General features: G+C 46.8%; 1 protein-coding gene across 1 annotated transcript in view; it reads left to right on the forward strand.

Annotated features, from left to right (window-relative positions):
* Positions 1-311: 311 nt before the first annotated feature.
* The window catches only part of uckl1b (uridine-cytidine kinase 1-like 1b), a 41,613-nt gene continuing 21,680 nt past the window's right edge, over positions 312-20,244 (forward strand). The window contains 5 exon segments of the mRNA XM_083641648.1: positions 312-530; positions 8,668-8,861; positions 11,824-11,930; positions 15,201-15,371; positions 16,056-16,127. Of these exon segments, the coding sequence (XP_083497774.1) occupies positions 463-530; positions 8,668-8,861; positions 11,824-11,930; positions 15,201-15,371; positions 16,056-16,127 (612 nt within the window). The 5' untranslated portion in view covers positions 312-462.

The following is a 20,244-nucleotide window of genomic DNA, read 5'->3' on the forward strand; positions in this document are numbered from 1 at the left end:
GTTGGCTGGCCGACGTAAAGGGGAGGGGTGGAGAGACTGACAGAAAGAGGAGGGAAACACTGTGGTTTCACTTCGAGTGCGCTCTCTCCCAAGCTACGGTGCCCTCTCTCTCTCCCTCTCTCTCTCTCTCTCTCCCAAGCTACGGTGCTCTCTCTCTCTCCCTCTCTCTCTCTCTCTCTCTCTCCCTCCCTCCCTCTCTCTCTCCCTCCACAGAATGTGGGGAATAGAAAGCAAAACAGATGTTTAAAGTTGCGTTTCTCCTCTCTCTCTCTCTCTCTCTCTCTCTCTCTCTCTGTGGGTGTGTGTAGTACCAGAGGGCAGTTGTGTTAAAGAGGTGTATTGTGCTTGAGTTGCGTGTATACATGCTGTATACCTCCTGGCAATAATAAGCTGAGTTAAAACACAGCGAGTCGGAGAGTAGCCTGTCTGTCAGTGGAAGCCTCCCCGCTCTGTTCTCCAGTTATGAGCTCTCTGCCAGCGTACACAGGAGCGAGAATATCTGGCTGTTGGACTCTAAGATCCGATGGCAGGTAAGTGCCTTACGTTTATTTATGTTTCTCTTTGCTATTGCTTGTATTTTTATTTTTATTTTTTTTCTATTATTCTTAGTGTTTCTTAGTTCCAGGTGAGCTGTGTTTTTGCACGGCCACTCCTCTCGTGGTGAGGGGAAAAAGTGGCCCCCGGAGTCTGTCTCTTTCAAAATCCCCATGATCGAGAGTGACAGCTCCAAGCACCAGGTGCCTTTAGGAGAAAAGTAGCCGTTGGGGTTTTTTGTTGGCGTTGGTTCGCTTGAGGAAAGTCTGCGTCTGTCACTTATAGTGACACTAGTTGTATTATATTATAATGCTGCTGCTGTGAGTGACAACACCAGTGCTGTCTGTCTGTCTGACTGCTCTCCTCCTCAGTCAGTGCTGTGTCAGTCTGTCGCCGCCCGTCACGCTCTGTGGAGTCAGCTCGTGGTGGCAGGTTCATGTATATGTGGATGTGTGTGTTGTGTTTAATCCACCGTTGTTGTTGTTGTGAGGATCGTGCAGAAACGCAGAGAGTGTTGGAGAAAGTTTCTTTACAGAGAGTGCAGGTCAGGAGGAAAAGCACGCAGCAGCGTAGTCAGACTGTGACTGTGACCCTGCCTGCGTCTTATTTGCTGTTTACTATTCTTATCCTCTGTAGCCACAGACCCACAGAGCAAAACATTCATTTATCCCCATGTTGATCATCCAGCTAGATAAGATGTGAGATTAAGGGAATCTGAAGTTTTTATTATTATTAGTACGGTTATTGTTGTTTAATTATGATTATGAGATTGAGATTGTTTTATTATGATTATGAGATTGAGAACGTAGCTGGTCATCAGCAATGGGCAGTATGCAGTAGTGCACGTGTTAGCAGCCCGGCATATTTATAGTGCGTATCTATGATATATATTATATATCATAGATACGCACTATAAATATGCCGGGCTGCTAACACGTGCACTTTAATGCACAGTATTATTGCGTATTTTTGACCACTACAGATGATTTTATGATTTTTATGAGTTGTGTGTGTCTGTGTCCTCATGAACTGTGCTGTACAACATATTGCCTCCTTGGAGGACATTCAAGTTTTCTACTACTACTACTACTACTACTACTACAGTGGAGCAGGGGCCCGGGCCCGGCCGGCCGGTCTGGTCCGGTCCCCGTGTCAGCCCCAGAAGAAGCTTCTCACAGTCTGCTCTCAGGTGCCCTGCTGCCTTTCACACAGGTGCTTTCATACTCAGCGTTGACTGTTGTGGACTGTTGTGTACTGTAGCTGTGACCATGGGGCCAGGGCATGGTTCTGCATAGGCTAATCTTTAATAGCGCCCTGGTTTGCTTTTAACTGATAACCCAGATGGAGTCCACCATACTCTACAGTATGCATGCATGCTGTACTGTAGGTGAGATAAGATAACGCCACCACACTCGCTCCCTCCTGTTTGTTTCACCTTTGACCCCTGGACCCTCCACCTGCTGTGTGGGTCCTCCTAACCATGAATGCTTGATCACGGGACTCAGTGAACATCTGGAGATGCAGAAAGTGACGACGGAGGCACGACTTTTAACTAGATTGTGAATGACAGAGAAGTAGACATTATTTTACGATCGCTCTCTTCACTGATCTATACTGTCGTCGGAATGGCGTGTGGATTTGTACAGTCGTCGCTGGATGAGGTGTGGATCGCTCGCAAGCTGCAGTAGGTGTTGCTAGCAACTGCTACCTGGCTAGGCTAATCACTGCACGTTTGTTTCATAGATAGTGGCACCACCTCTAAAGCCCATGGCACACCAAACGAACATTCTCAAACAAACACAAACAAACACGAACAAAGACAAATGTTCGTTTGGTGTGCCATAGCTGTCTGTCCTTGTCTGTTCGTGTTTGGCGATGTTCGGCGATGTTCTGTCATGTTTGCCAGGATTCGACTTGTTCAATCCGGCGTTGTTCGCTGTTCGCTGTTGTCTGGTAACTTCCCATGTTTTCAGTCGCGTATCCATGGAAACGGAGCTCACGCATGCGCGCCTAATGCCTGCGGTTGTCTGGTCAGTTTGGTCAGAGGCAGAGCCTCCTAACGTTACACGCGACGCAGCAAACATACGTTTCTCTGCCAACCATGTGCCATCACACTGGGCATCAACAACACTAGCGGGAGACTTCTCCCATGCACTCCCGCAAATAAGTAATGTTATGCGCAGCAAGGTTACATAATGAGGGGGAGAGAGAACATCCATGACGGCTAACAACGAGCTATGCTAATAACTAGCTAGCCGTTCAGAAACACATGTAAACAGCCGTGTGATCACTGAGAACGTCAGTAAAATAAGGAGAGAGCTGCAGGTGCTTATGCAGAACTAGTGCACGATTAAGTGCACAGTGGGTAATGACCCGCTGTGGTGAAGAATATAGCGAGATTAACCAGGTTGATAGCAGAGAAAACACTGTTGCAGCTGCCATCAGCAGGACCTCCAAGCTTCAACTAGCGTTGCCTGCGGTTGCCTGTCACATGACGCCTTCATGGTCCCTCGATAAAGTCTGCAGAAATATGCACGTTCCCTCACCTCTCTCTCAAGAAGCGTCACGTGAGTGTGGCGTTTAAGGCCATCTGTTGCTACAAAAGAAATAAACTGGGTGTATCATTGTATTACTCGACAGATGTATAACTAACTTTGTCAGTCTGAGCCATCTTCTATGTGCTGTAACACAGTGCAGTTTCTATTTTTCTGGTGTTTCTTTTTTACATGTTTGGGACTGTTGTGCTGAATATGTTTGGTCGGTGTGCCATGCTTTCAAACAATCTCCAACATCTGCCAACATTCACAGACAATTGTCTGTTGGTGTTTGTTGGTGTTTGTTGGAGAATGTTTGATTGGTGTGCCATGGGCTTAAGACTTGTTTCAGTCCAGTACGGGAAGTGTTCTGGTTCTGGGGGAAGTTGGGTTCCAGACTGGTTACTCTCAGCAATGTCTTAATGTACATCAGTTCTTTGGACTGTTGTGCTCTGCTCTGAATTTTAATTAACCACAACCAGAGCAATTTAGAGAGAGAGGGGCATCAGCGGAGGACCAAAATGCGTGACTCATGAGCCAATGAACAGCCAGGAAGGGGTCTCGTGCTACTTTTGAATGCTAAAATAAAGCTGATAATGTACAATTTGATTCTTAAAAAACCTTCAAAGTACAACACAAACTGTCCATTTTGCTGCTACTCGACAGTGCTGCTTAATCCAGGACCTTACTTCCTGGATCTCTTGAGAGTAAAAAAACTGGTCCATTGGAGTAAATGGAGATTTCGTGACTCTTCTATCTACACGGCTCTGGACCACCACAACCATTAACTGAATTTTAACCCTCGCTCTCATTCACACTCTTGCAAAAGTTTAAACTCTTCCCTAAATAGGTTCTCTTCTGGTTGGAGGAACGACCGCTTCATTCTTGCTCAAATATGATTGCAAAAGCCGATGTTGAAGTCTGTGTGGATGCAATCACGATAGTGAAATACACGAGAAAGTTGCAATCTATTTTTCCTTCCAATTTCCAGTCAATGAACATTTATTATTAGTGTGACCAGCTGTGTAGTTGTGGTGTTGTGTTGTGCTGCAGCAGATGTGGTCAGAGTGAGATGTGATCAGACCAGTGTGTCAGGTTTAAATAAACCTAGCAGGGTGTTTAATATGCAAATTCACACTCTGTCGCTGACTCCGATAAGCAGCCTCACACCTGGAGCTGTTTTGAATGGGCTTGTTGCTATTTGTTTATGACGGGGTCATAGTCAACTTCTGCTCATACATGCAACACAGTACATACAGTGTGTATTGTAAGGTTATTAGTCAATAGTAACACCCTAAACATGTCAGTTTGCATATGATTAAATTGCAGAAGTGACAGCAGGAACAGGAAGTCGACAGCATTTTCCCACATATGTGTCAACATATGTGTTATGTGTGTATCAACAACACATAACGGTTGGTGCCATCGTATTCATAGCATACTGTACTGTACGTGCACACAGGGTGTTCTTCCTTTGTATAACCCTACATTTGATCAAGGTAAAATGTAGGGCTGTGCAATACAATCGATACGGCAATATATCGCAAGCTTTTTTTCCGCAATACTGTATCGATATTTCAGAAAAATATCGTGATATATCGATCGCCATGTCGATTTTTTGCACAGCTCAGTGACACAATAAAAATACTTTTTTATTTCAGTGCGTTCAGTAAGACACTCGGTAGTTTTGACTCAATTTGTCCACTAAGTTATCAATATAAAGTGACGTACATATTATTACACTGCCTGGGTGGTACACAGCGAATCTAATTTTCAGTAAATGATGTAGAGTATTGCAATATATCGCAATATGTATTGTATCGCAATGTATCGTGATACAATCATATCGTGACCCATGTATCGTGATACCTATCGTATCGTGAGGTCCTTGCCAATACCCAGCCCTAGTCAAATGTGTCACAACGACGTAGCATTAACTGAAGCATTGTGGTGCTCCAGAGATGCCCTGGCCTACGAATCAGACGCTCCAGATGTAAGGGAACATGCTTGTTTGGTACAGACCCGAGTAGTCAAATCGCATCATTGTTTAGAGATGATTTTGCAGAAGTGACAGCAGGAAGTCAACGGCATTGAAGTAAATACTGTACTTTGGGAAGCTCAGGCGGTAGAGCGGGTCGTCGTCCACTAATTGCTCTGGATAAAAGAGGTCGGTGGTTCGATCCCGCCTCCTCCAGTATGCATGATGACAGTCGAAGTGTCCTTGGGCAAGATACTGAACCCCAAATTGCTCCTGATGGCAGCACCAGCACTCTGCGTGGTAGCTTGCCGCCATCGGTGTATGAATGTCTGGGTGATTGGGTGAAGGCACCTACTTATTGTAAGGCGTTTTGGATCAAAGCGCTATATGACTGCAGGCCATTTTACCAGGACTTTAGCAGCAGCATCAGCAGTTCAGTGTGCGCTGAACAATGTGAGACATAAAGCTCACCTGATGAAGGTGTGACAACGTCAAATTAACCCCTGACAGCAGGTAACACAACACTAGTCCAGCCCCGCCCAGTGCTGGGTTCACCAGGTCATCTATTCCATGGTTACATAACCAAACAGAAGTCTGTCTGTGTTTTGCACGTATGGTAACTTGGGGGAACAACATGCATAATAACAATGTCTTCAAATTCATGTTCAAACACATTCTGACAATAAGACACGGACATCAACTACTCTTAACCCATTGATACCTGATGCAGCATTTGTGTGTATATCCCTCATTTGTGTGCGTATCCCTTTAAGACCGCGAACCGCGAACGCGGTTCGCGGTCTTAAAGGGATACGCACACAAATGCTGCATCAGGTATCAATGGGTTAATGCAAAAGTTCCCTTCCTGTTATCGCCACAGGGCAACGTTCCCTCTCCCGGGTTCCAGGACAGGTGCATGTTCCCCAGCAGTGTTTCCCATAGATTGATCTATTTGTGGCGCTAAAACACCTTAAATAGATTTTGTCCACCTCAAATAGATTTGGACTGCCACATATTTAATTTCAACTAGTTGACGGATAGCTTTTTTTGAACAGAACTGTTTTGGTGAACATCATTCCAATCAAAGTTAGGAAATTCCATGTTCTTTTCTTTTAGTTTTGTTTATGCCTACAAAGCAAATGTTACTTTGAGTTCTCTCCTGGAAGTGATTTTGGTATACATTGGACCATTGTATTTAAGAAAGCAGTATTCTCTCCCACAATCATTTTTTAGCTCACAGACCAATGCATGCGCTGTAAATCATCACACGTGATGCTACTCAGCCAATCAACAAGCGAATCGATTCTGCCTGTTGCTTGACTTCCCTAGGCTGTGCTGCTGCTGCTGCTGCTGCGGGAGAGTGACACACGGACGGAGGAGAGGCGAGACTCGGAGAAAATGCAAGAGATAGAAGTAATTTCACCTGGCGTGCTCAAAAGAAATGAGTAGACCGCAAAAACAAAGCTTTAGTTTGAATCCAGAGCAGGGCAGGCAGACTCATGTTCATTTATTGGTCTCACGAGCAGTTCAAAACCAGTCTGTCTCGTGAAGTGTGATGCGATCCTCACCAGCTGTCTATGGAATCCAGACTGAGGGCACACACACATTCACTGCCCAACAGCATGCAAAGTTTGCATTGCTAACGATCGATAGACAGACAGACAGACAGACAGACAGACAGATAGACAGAGTGGTAGCTCATGTATTTATTATTATAATAGGCTAGTTATTTATAATTAATCCAGTTAAATATGAAAACTGTAAATAAACATTGTTGATGTTTATTTTGAACCTCTTGAATTGCACCGTAACACGGGTGTTACATTTCTGATTCTTTGCTGTTCATCTGTCATTAACGTGGTGAATTAGGTGGTTAATTCTGAACAATGCTGTTCATGCTACATAGCAAATTAATCGTCTGATTCTTGCGCTTTGGACCATGTCTTCCTTTTTTGGATCAGATCAACACAGCGGAAGTTATAGCCGTCTTGTACAAAGAGTGCTGAAAAAATTTCAGATTCTTTGGCTTAGGTATCTCCCTATAAAAACCACTGCCAAATACTCATGTTTTGGTATTTTTGCATCTCCTTTGAGTTGGGATGTGGTAAGGCCTGTGGCTATGTCTCCATTGGGTTTCTAGCCATAAATACAACAACCACAGGTAACTGATTACACTCTAAAAGTGTTTTTTATTCTAGGCGAGAATCAACCACTGTGTTTGAGCTGGTGTTACTCAGGGTCAGTAACACATAGAGTCATTCTGACACTTGGAACAGAAACTTCAAAGTCTTACCTTTCAGAAATGGTCAGGCAGTTGTCTGTAACCCTAGTGGTTCAGCCACAGTAAGAATTTTAGTTTGGGTATGTTGTTTTCACCATTTTCTTCAGAAATAGGTGGCTTTAGAAGAGGTACAGTCAGTCGTTGACTACATACAGACATTGTACCATTAGGCTACTGCAATCATTGAAATTCAATGTCACTGAATCATAACTAGGGATGCACCTATATGAAAATTTTGGCCGATGTCGATAACCAATATTAAGATTGCTGTTATGGCCGATAACCGATATTTACCGATGTCGATATGATCTGTATAAAAACACATTTCTATGATAATTTTTTTTTTGTACATACTGAAAAACACATGTAAACACTGAATTTGAAAAAGTTATACATTTCTTTATTTCAAAAACATGATTGCCGATATATCGTGCATCCCTAATCATAACGCAAACGACGGTGTTCCAGACCTTTGCTTGAGGACATTTTCTCTATCTGGACCTCTTTGAATTGTAATTGAGTAGCCCTGCTTTACAGTGTACACTACTTTCTTCCTGCGGGGGAGGGGAGGGGAGGGGGGGGGACCCACCTAAAGGGTGCAAGGTCCACCCACAACAATCTCTCACAATCCTGTGGGAAACACTTACCATGCATGCAGAATACAGACTTCAGTTTGGTTATGTAAGCAGGGAATTGAGTTACAGATAGGGGTGTCAAAAAGAATCGATTATAAGATGCATCGCGATGCGGACGTGCGCGATTCTGCATCGATTCACAAATGTCAAAAATCGATTATAAAAGTAAATAAATAATAATAATAATAATAATAATAATCAAATTAAATATAATGGAAGTACATGCAGTTGTTTATTTTAATTATGGATCATAATGCAATGCAATTCCAAATGCACTTTTATTTTAAAAGTAGCCACACAGTGAGAAAAAAGAAAGCGAGAAAAAATAAATCATGTATTCGGGAAAAAAAGTGATGCATCGATTTAAGATGCATCGAGATGCGTCAATAATCGTAATCGAATCGAATCGTAGCCCTCTGAATCGTAATCGAATCGAATCGTGAGGCCAGTGAAGATTCACAGCCCTAGTTACAGATAGCTGGCATTATTACTTATACTCCACCAAAGCACCTGCCACAAGAATCCCTGTAATAACCAAAAGCTACTATATCATTTGATAAAGCTACATTGTTTCTGATGATCAAAGAAACCAAATCCTCCACTTGTCACGTGTGTCTTCCTTGACTCTGCTCGAGTGTAAACTTAAACTGCACAGCGCAGCAGAACAGTGATGGCAGCGTTCTCTGCTGTGCCCTGTGTTAACAGTGGAGGTGGTGATGGATCGCTGGACCGGCTCCTCCCCACGGTGACCGCAGGACTGTCGCCGAGGAAGCGGACCACCAGCCAGTGTAAGTCTGAGCCTCCTCTCCTGCGCACCTCCAAGAGGACCATCTACACGGCCGGACGCCCGCCCTGGTACAACGAGCATGGAACGCAGTCCAAAGAGGCCTTCATCGTCGGTAGGCTGTCCAGAAGACACACACGCCACAATATCGTTTGTTTGTTTGTTTGTTTGTTTGTTTGTTAAGAAGCCATGACACCCCCTTCCATATCTTTGGATTGAGTGCAGAATAATAAACTCACAGCAGACCACATTTTATGAAACAACACATGTATTTGTATTTTCAAAATGCTAAAAGCACATCAGTGACTTCTTAACACTGATGGGGGGAAATTATGTATTGTCAAGTATTGTAACTAAGTACTATCTTGTTACAAGTTACATGATGATTGTTTGCACAAGTAGTTAAATAGGTAGTTCAAATACATGACATTATGCGTATTTAGAAGTACTGCACGTCCATGCACGTTACTGCACTACCATGTCTTGTTTACTGTCCAGATTTGAAGTGAGTAGATGAACATCTACCGTGCTGTGATATCTAACACCTAAAAACCTAAAAGCCTGGTCACGTCTCAGCTACTGACAGGAATATTTACTTTCTTGGAAATGGAGATAGCCTCCATAAGCAGATAAGAGGTGTCTTTGTTTGGGAGGACAGATAAGCAATCACCATATTTCCCACTAAAGGCTGTTGACAAGCTCATTATGTGCCATTATTGACAGTTACAATTACAATCTGGCATTTGGCAGAAGAGAAGACGCTTTGATGCAAAGCGACGTGTCGTACACATGGGACACAAGCAAGGATCCAGTCGAGCGAGAACAACGAGAGGAAGTGTCATCAAGCGAAGTTCTGCTCCAGAACATAGGTGCTGTCAGGCAATGCATCGAGTGCATAGATAGAGTGTACATAGGGTGCATAGATAGTGTGTGCATAGGGTGCATAGATAGAGTGTGCATAGGGTGCATAGATAGAGTGTGCATAGGGTGCATAGAGAGAGTGTACATAGGGTGCATAGATAGAGTGTACATAGGGTGCATAGATAGAGTGTACATAGGGTGCATAGATAGAGTGTGCATAGGGTTCATAGATAGTGTGTGCATAGGGTGCATAGATAGAGTGTGCATAGGGTGCATAGATAGAGTGTGCATAGGGTGCATAGATAGAGTGTGCATAGGGTGCATAGGTAGTGTGTGCATAGGGTGCATAGATAGAGTGTGCATAGGGTGCATAGATAGAGTGTGCATAGCGTGCATAGATAGTGTGTGCATAGGGTGCATAGATAGTGTGTACATAGGGTGCATAGATAGTGTGCATAGAGTGCATAGATAGAGTGTGCATAGAGTGCATAGATAGAGTGTACATAGGGTTCATAGATAGAGTGTGCATAGAGTGCATAGATAGAGTGTGCATAGAGTGCATAGATAGAGTGTGCATAGGGTGCATAGATAGAGTGTGCATAGAGTGCATAGATAGAGTGTGCATAGGGTGCATAGATAGTGTGTGCATAGGGTGCATAGATAGAGTGTGCATAGGGTGCATAGATAGTGTGTGCATAGGGTGCATAGATAGAGTGTGCATAGGGTACATAGATAGAGTGTGCATAGAGTGCATAGATAGTCTGCATAGAGTGCATAGATAGTCTGCATAGGGTGCATAGATAGAGTGTGCATAGGGTGCATAGATAGAGTGTACATAGGGTGCATAAATAGAGTGTGCATAGAGTGCATAGATAGAGTGTGCATAGGGTGCATAGATAGAGTGTGCATAGGGTGCATAAATAGAGTGTGCATAGAGTGCATAGATAGAGTGTGCATAGGGTGCATAGATAGAGTGTGCATAGGGTGCATAGATAGAGTGTGCATAGGGTGCATAGATAGAGTGTACATAGGGTGCATAAATAGAGTGTGCATAGAGTGCATAGATAGAGTGTGCATAGGGTGCATAAATAGAGTGTGCATAGAGTGCATAGATAGAGTGTGCATAGGGTGCATAGATAGAGTGTGCATAGAGTGCATAGATAGAGTGTGCATAGGGTGCATAGATAGAGTGTGCATAGGGTGCATAGATAGAGTGTGCATAGAGTGCATAGATAGAGTGTGCATAGAGTGCATAGATAGAGTGTGCATAGGGTGCATAGAGAGAGTGTGCATAGGGTGCATAGAGAGTGTGCATAGGGTGCATAGATAGTGTGTGCATAGAGTGCATAGATAGAGTGTGCATAGAGTGCATAGATAGAGTGTGCATAGGGTGCATAGATAGAGTGTACATAGGGTGCATAGATAGAGTGTGCATAGGGTTCATAGATAGAGTGTGCATAGGGTGCATAGATAGAGTGTGCATAGGGTGCATAGATAGAGTGTGCATAGGGTGCATAGATAGAGTGTGCATAGGGTGCATAGATAGAGTGTGCATAGGGTGCATAGATAGAGTGTGCATAGGGTTCATAGATAGAGTGTGCATAGAGTGCATAGATAGAGTGTGCATAGGGTGCATAGATAGAGTGTGCATAGGGTGCATAGATAGTGTACATAGGGTGCATAGATAGAGTGTAGGTGCATAGATAGAGTGTGCATAGAGTGCATAGATAGAGTGTGCATAGGGTGCATAGATAGAGTGTGCATAGGGTTCATAGATAGTGTGCATAGGGTGCATAGATAGAGTGTACATAGGGTTCATAGATAGTGTGCATAGGGTGCATAGATAGAGTGTACATAGGGTGCATAGATAGAGTGTACATAGGGTGCATAGATAGAGTGTGCATAGAGTGCCTAGTGGCAGATAACCCTTTCCATTGCATTGCTGAATATCGGAGAGGAACGTCTGCGTTGCGTGCAAGAAAAGGAGTGTCTGAAACATGTCTGTAAGGTAATGGTGGTGTCAACCCTGAACATACCTGCCTCTACACGATCATGATAGCCTGAAGCTGCCCAGGGCATCTTGCCAGACTAGTAGACAGACTACTTTCCACCCAAGAAAGGTATTTGGTAACTATAACATAATGTGTGTTGCGATGAGAAGCCATGTGTAAAAGTGATTGTATGTGTTTGTGTCCATTGTTGACATTCTGTCGTAGGCCTGTGTGGCGGCAGCGCGTCAGGGAAGACCACCGTGGCCAGGAAGATCATCGAGGATCTGGACGTCCCCTGGGTCGTCCTGCTCTCAATGGACTCCTTTTACAAGGTGTGTGTTTCAATACGTCGGAGTGCGTGTGTTGTAACGTGAGCCTAGGATACTAGATGCCTATATCTAAGAATACATATGCGAGTTGTGTGTGTGTGTGTGTGTGTGTGTGTGTGTGTGTGTGTGTGTGTGTGTGTGTGTGTGTGTGTGTGTGTGTGTGTGCGTGCATGCGTGTGTGCGTGTGTGTGCACGACTGCACGTGTTCATACAGTGTGGTGTCCTAGCTGATTTTTGTATCCTACAGATTCAAATCTTTACATCAGCTGATCCCATGAGTCCAAGAAATCCGCTGTCCCTTTTAATGTTACTTCATCTTTGTCTTTCCTGGCTAATAATAATAATAATAATAATAATAATAATAATAATAATAATAATAATAATAATAATAATAATAATAATAATACTATAACTCACTGTCCTGGATGGTAGGATGGAGAGACTGAGTGTATAATTAAGCAATATAGCATGAGAGCAAGTGTGTTGTGGAGAATATATCCCGCTGATAAGCTGTTATCCCACGAGGCCGCAGGCTGCATGTAAGCGGGAATATTAGTGGATTATTCATTTAGTCGGAATATTGTAATTTTCCGAATATTGGCAAAAAGCGGAATATTGTGTGCATGTAAACGTAGTCAGTGTTACATTGTACCTCAGCACTGCACATTACACTGTCTCTAGGTCTACAGGTATTTTGCAGCTCGAGTGCTATATTGCTTTTATAAAACGGTTTCCAAGTATAATAATATAATAATAATAATACTATAAGTCCGACTGGCATGGTTTTTCTTTAAGAGTCAGTTGAAACACTACTGTAAGGTGGGACCTCTAGCAAGAAGATAGACATGCGGGTGATTTGATTGGATCGTTCTGGAGACTGAAGTCGACATTGGCCAATCCTGGCGCTTGCTGAGAAGCTGAGAGCGTTTTGCAAAGCCCAACACCAGAGCCGTATGCCGACACCAAGTAACGTTACGTCTTATTTAGAAATGCGGGGTTAAGAGTGAGGGCGCGCGAGAGAGGGGTTAAGACATTAGCCCGCGTCTATTCTTGTACAAAACATCATTTTCTGCGAAGTATTAGTAAAGTTATAAGCGAAGATCGATTCACAAGGATCTGACAGCTGTCTCCGCCATTTGTTTTTTTGGAAAAAAAAAAAAGGCTTTTAGTAAGAGAGTTGCCATGGCAACCAATAACCGAGTCCAATAACCCATGGCCATGGGTTATTGGACTCGGTTATTGGATTTATACAATGGCTGTGAACCAATCAGATTGCTTGATTTGAGAGAGCCGTTTTATAAGACAGAGATAAAGAGAGAACATAGGATTCTCTGGTTGATGAACGGAAAAATGAGGATGGGAGGAGAGACTGAAGAAAGAGGAGCAGGAAGTGGCAACATGTAAAAACAAAATGCAGCCTAGCAGCGACGAGAGCAATCAACCAATCAACCAAGAGCTATCAATCTAATCCCCCCCCCCCCCCCCCCCCCCCTTACCCTGCACCTCCACCCACTCTCTGCTTATGTAACGCTGTCTGTCACAACCTGACTGTGCAGAGGAGGAGGAATACCAGGGGCTGACCGACCACACACACTGTAGCCCTCCACAAATGCTAGCCCGCCACCATGCACCTGCCATTTAGCTAGCAGGGGTTGGCATGCAAAGCTCCACCGGGGGAATTGTGTTCTTTTGAAATCCATATCGTCCGCCTCTGTCATCACATGGGCTCTGTGAGAACGCTACATTATGTCACTTTGACAGCAGGGCGGCTGTTGCACGTTGCTGCCATAGACACCCAGAGGGGCCAGTTTATTATACAAAGGCTGTGATTGGTTCACTTGAGAAGGGGGCGTGCCGTGTGTGTGTGTGTGTGTGTGTGTGTCTGAGAGCATGCCAAATGCATCTGGAGTTTTAATGGTCGACAACGTTCAGGGCATACACACACACACACACACACACACACACACACACACACACACACACACACACACACACACACACCCCTCCTGGTACAGACATCACAGGGTATGATCTTTCCCTCCCGCCTAAACTTAGGTCCTGTGTGTGTGTGTGTGTGTGCGCTCAAATAAAGTACGTGCTGAACAATTATTTTGTCCCTGTCATGTGAAGACCTTGTGACTCCAGTTTTGGTTTCGATGTTTTCTCTTCAGTTGAAGGAGTTCATGGTCCTTTGAGGGTGGAGAAGATTCAATGATGCCTTGTGTTCAAAACCAGGGACTCCGACACCGATATGAACATTTTGTTCCAGATGATAACCGATATTAACATTGCTGTAATGGCCGAAAACTGTTATTTACCGATAACAAGTAACCGAAAACAAGTTTCTATGATAATCAAATGTTGTATACTGAAAAACACATGTAAACACTGTGAATTTGAAAAAGTAATGTCTTTCTTTATTTCCAAAATATTTGGAAAAGCCCATAAATCATAGATTTACCACACCGTATCCTCATTTTTGACCGATACCGATATAATCAATATTAACATTGCTGTTATTTTGCTCATCGGACCACTACTGATATATCCACAAATGAATAACATCGGCTGATACAAATATGATTGCCGACATATCGTGCATCCCTATTTAATGCAAACCCATTGAATGGAGGCAAAGATCAAAACCAGCCTGTTTTCCTGGAAAGCTGAAGATGGAGATGAAAGGTTTTCATCTCACAGCAACAATTAGTGCTTGAAATGGATTCGTCATTTTACCACTCGTGATTTGCATCCTCTTTTTTTACTCTCTTTTTTTAGTATTTTATTTTTCAGAATAGAACGTACACATTTAATATGAGCAAACACAACGCGGAAACATTTCAAGCTAGAGACATTTAGACCAATTTCACAAGAGAAAATTTGGACAGCATCACTTCATCATATCTGTATTATTCACCTCATTTTCAGAAATCCATCATATTACAGATATCCGTTCACATCTAGGTTATTAATTTCTGATTGATTTCCAGTCATTTGACTTCCATTTTAATCACTTGACTGTTTATTTGTGTGTGTGTGTGTGTGTGTGTGTGTGTGTGTGTGTGTGTGTGTGTGTGTGTGTGTGTGTGTGTGTGCGCGCACACGCGCGTGGGTGCGTGTCTGTGTGAGAGAGAGAGAGAGAGAGAGAGTGAGGCGACAGACAGAAAGTGACAGACGGTATTTGCCCAGGAAATTACTTTGTGTGATGTACTAGGAATGCATCATCGCCGTAGCAACAAGGTTGCTGTAATGTCGTTCCGCCATTGTCCTCAGGTGCTGTCCCCAGAGCAGCAGAGTCTGGCTGCCAGTAACGACTATAACTTTGACCACCCCGACGCCTTTGACTTCAGCCTGCTGACGCACACACTGCGCAAACTCAAACTGGGCAAGAGTGTGAAGATCCCAGTCTACGACTTCCAGACGCACGGGCGACAGAAAGAGTGGGTAAGGAAGGACCAACGCACGCACGCACACACAAGAACAGGTGGTAGGCTAAGCTAACGAGCTGCATTTCAGAGTCGCTGCAATACAATCTCATTTCCATTATCTAAGAGGGCCTTAATCTGCCTTGCTGGAGGTTCGGAGTCACATTGCAAATGTGCTCCTCCAGATGGCCCCTGGCCCCTGGCAAACCATTGTTGTTGTGATTGTCTAGTTGTTTTTAGTTTTCACTGTCCCATAACTACATTTAGATGTGTGCTGATGCAGTGGTTCTCCAACTTTTTCACATGAAGGACCCCTAAACGGAAATTAGACCACAGACCCCCATTTGATAAGACTTTCTCAGAGGGTCCCCCGTCTGATAAGAGTTTAGCTGTTAGATGTTATATTACATAATGTGTATGAAACCCATGACCAATAGTAATACATTCTGCCATTTTCGAGGACCCCTGGGGGTTCCTCGAACCCCACTTTGACAACCACTGTGCTGATGAAAGTCACTTGCGTTGAGTCATTGTTACATTGTACCTCAGCACTGCACATTACACTGTCTCTAGGTCTACAGGTATTTTGCATATTGTAATAACCATACCATTAGCATGCTGCAGGAAACGATTTCCTGCACAGGATACAGTTCATTCAGGTGTGTAAACAGAACCTGCACGTGTGTCCACTCGTCCACCACAGAAAACCGTGTATGGAGCCAGTGTGATCATCTTTGAGGGAATCATGGCGTTCGCAGATAAAGAGCTGTTGCAGGTAAGACAAGGTCGTTGCCCACTGACTGCCCCACCTGTTGCATTGGGGTTAAACTGATGTTTTTCTCTGCATCTGGTCCAACATGTTGCTCTGTCTGTGTGTCATGTAGTCACTTGCTTTATAACTGCTAACCTGTCTATGCTGCTTGTAGAAAAGGGCCCATAATGGCCCACCGTCAAGCCTGTTCTTGGGGCAGTCGATGCCCACCAGCCGGCGCGCCACGACGTAATGACGATGACATCATCAACAATGACACCGATGATGTAATAGCATAGAGTTCACCTGTGAGGTCATCGGCAATGTCAGACATAACATTGATGATGTCATAGCTCCCTAGAACGTTGTGACATCACCAATGACGTGATGTCATACACCAAAACGCGGGCATATAAGCCAGGTGTCCTGTGACGCTATGCTTGATTCACCTCATCCAAGAGATTCCGGCCACATCCGAGAGATTCCTGCTTGATTCGGGTATTTCTTACTCCCCTAATAATGTCAACCAATAGCACAACTAAATCCGGACCCGAACTGAATCCTGGCCATCTTCCAACCGGCCAGGCCCTGGTGCCTGATTGCCTTACACCCAGTCATCCCAGTGGTATTTCAACCGCGTCCCAGGACCGACATGTCGGTCCCTATCTCCATCTCCGTGATTCTGATCGATCACAGCCCGTGAGCCTTCATCCACGATCCAGCACACTTCACGAGGCAAGCCCCAAAGCTTTGCCCCCAGCGAGCCAACAAGCTTCGCTACAATTTGGTCCTCCGAGCCGGATGGAGGACTTGCGACGCTCAGAGATGGAGCAGGAGTCAGGTGAGCTCGCCCTGGTCACGACATCTCGTCGACCAGAGGAGCAACCCTTCCCCCACCAGATCGATACTGGATACAGCCAAGTATCCAGCGTTCGGAGTAGTACTAAAGGGCGAGACCCCCTACACTCCGACCAGAAGATCCACCAGGGGCAGGAACTCATCCGCAGCCACCACCGACTCCCCGCTCAGGCAGCCCAGACAAGGGCCGAGTTCGAACATAAGATCGCGCGCAAAAGGGAGACCAACCGGGACATCACTGAATACAAGGAATCCCAACACGCTGGCAGGTCCCATCAAGGTGGCCACCAGTCAAGCCGGGACAGGTCAGGTCATGGAGGTTCGACCTATGACGACAGAGACGCCCATGTACCCAGCGGGCGCAGGAGTCACCATCATCAGGGCGCAAGCCATCATGACGGAATATCCTCGGCCCAGGCCCTCGCCCATGACCGGGAGACCCCATGCGGCCATGGGTCAGCCCGGTACCAAGGGGCCCGACCCTCTTCCCGAGCAGAGCCCCGGTTGAGGAGCCCCAGTCACTCTCACCATCATAGCGCTAGCAGTCACCGCTCCCACCACCATGGTGCATCGCGACACTCTAGCGCCAGCTCACGGTCAACCGTACGCGCCCACGCGTATTCCCCAGCCCAAGCGGCAGCCTACGAGCAATACATGACACGATTGGCGGCCGAGGACCTTCGCCGCCAACACGCGGAGGAGGCTGAAGCTGACGAGGAGTACCACCGGCTGAACGAGCAAACCAGAGCGGCGAAGCGGGCCCAAGCAGAGGCTCAACGGGTCCAAGCAGAGGCCCAAGCACAGGCCCACGCTGAGGCGCAACGGGCCCAAGAACAGGCCCAAGCAGAGGCCCAACAGGCCCAAGAGGAGGCCCTCCAAGCTAGAGAGCGGATCACCCGCCGCCTCGAGAGAAGCCGACACCTGCGGCAAGCTGAGCTGGCCCACCACGAGGCCCGGGCTCGTGCCCGGCTGCAAGTCGAGCAGGAGCACGTAGCAGCCCGGCCTCGCGCCTGTCTGCTCGCCGGGGCCCCGGCAGTTCCACCTGTGCCTCTCACCTCCCAAGACCAGGGTCAGGTCAGCACGGCGGCTCCAGAGCCGACGACCCATACTACGGAACCCACTGCTCTAGTGCCACCAACACTCCCACCTAGGACATGTCCACCGACAGAGGTCGCCGACCCTGAGCATGCAATACAGTGCAACGGAGCGGCCGACCCCGCCACTGCGATACCCCACACTCAGGTAGGCACGGCGAACGCTGGCACCAACAGCACGGGGCACAGTCAGCCGGACGGCATCAACCACCCCAGGATAGCCGAGGTCGAGAGCTGGGACCCCCCCAGAGGACGGGACCAGCCATCTCAACTACCTATTCCCAGAATTCACCTCCTGGCCCTGCCCGGGCTCACGGAGACGACTCCAGCCAAGACCCCCAGGGAGGCCAAGAAGTCCGAGCAAGTGGAGCAAGTGGACATGCCTTGGCGGACGGCGAGGCAGGAGCCCCAGATGCTTCACGGGGCGGCCGTCTCCCTCATCGTCTCGCCGGCAATTTGCCCAGAGCAGACCTATTGCACCAAGAGAGCCTTTACGGAACCGAACCTTGGTCTAGGCGAGCACCCTTACCCCATCACCGCCCTGCAGCAGGAATCCCGCCCGAGGAATTTGCCCCTCCATCAGTTCGGGAGGATCCATCTTATCCTGCTCATACAGCACCGATGGAAATGGGAACCGGGCTGGGATGATCCGGTCCTGCCCGAGACACTGCTGCAGGCCTGGGAAGAGTGGGAGGACGACCCGCCGCAATCACGGGTGGCTGTTGTGGTCGACACCGCGTGGGGAAGGCCTCTTCCCGCACTCACCACCAGCAGTCGGGGTTGCGGACCACCTCTTCTCAGCCCAGATCGCTGGCCAAAGACACCCCGACTCCCCACGACCGCGGATAAGAGCGAGGAGTTGAAGCCAAGTTACGGTGGCCTCAGGTCGGCTCCCCCCATGCCGGAGGAGTGTACGACCTTCGGTGCCCTCAGTGAGGATGCCACACCGGCGCTCCACGGGGCGGCCAACGGGACACTAGGGGCAGAGGCCTCCCTCCAACGAGGGCAGACGAACTGCTTCCTCACCGACCCTATGCCGCTGAGGTTCCTCGACTGGAAACTCAAGCCACCAGAACCAGAGGCTCCCCACTACCGCAGTAGCTGGGTAGGATGGGTAGGATGGATAGACCCCTGGCTCCTGAGCGGCTCCCGCGCTGACCTCACGCCGCTGAGTTTCGTCAACTGGAAGCTCCAGCCCCCAGAGGCCATTACAGCTCGCTACTGCAGTAGGATCCCACACACATCCTGGCCAACGAGGACAGTCACCAAATCTTGGCTCTTGTGATGTACGGGACTGGACAACGGCGTGCGGCCGGTGGCCAGGCGGACCACAGCCCCCCTCACTCCCAGAATAATCAACCAAGCCCTGCCTATACCAGGTGGGACTAGAGGGCCATTCCGGCCATTTCTGGAAGAATACAGATTCCCCACAGGAATCTGGGAGCGGCTGTAGAAAAGGGCCCATAATGGCCCACCGTCAAGCCTGTTCTTGGGGCAGTCGATGCCCACCAGCCGGCGCGCCACGACGTAATGACGATGACATCATCAACAATGACACCGATGATGTAATAGCATAGAGTTCACCTGTGAGGTCATCGGCAATGTCAGACATAACATTGATGATGTCATAGCTCCCTAGAACGTTGTGACATCACCAATGACGTGATGTCATACACCAAAACGCGGGCATATAAGCCAGGTGTCCTGTGACGCTATGCTTGATTCACCTCATCCAAGAGATTCCGGCCACATCCGAGAGATTCCTGCTTGATTCGGGTATTTCTTACTCCCCTAATAATGTCAACCAATAGCACAACTAAATCCGGACCCGAACTGAATCCTGGCCATCTTCCAACCGGCCAGGCCCTGGTGCCTGATTGCCTTACACCCAGTCATCCCAGTGGTATTTCAACCGCGTCCCAGGACCGACATGTCGGTCCCTATCTCCATCTCCGTGATTCTGATCGATCACAGCCCGTGAGCCTTCATCCACGATCCAGCACACTTCACGAGGCAAGCCCCAAAGCTTTGCCCCCAGCGAGCCAACAAGCTTCGCTACACTGCTTAAAATGACAGGCTTAGCATGTGATTTAGTCTTGCATTCATACTTGTAAAGCTCACGTAATAAATGTCACTTGTTTGAAGTAAATGTCTTTAAACAAGTTATATACATCATGTGTGACGACCCT

The sequence above is a fragment of the Poromitra crassiceps genome, assembly GCF_964638095.1.
Source record: "Poromitra crassiceps genome assembly, chromosome: 8".
Classification (NCBI taxonomy): domain Eukaryota; kingdom Metazoa; phylum Chordata; class Actinopteri; order Beryciformes; family Melamphaidae; genus Poromitra; species Poromitra crassiceps.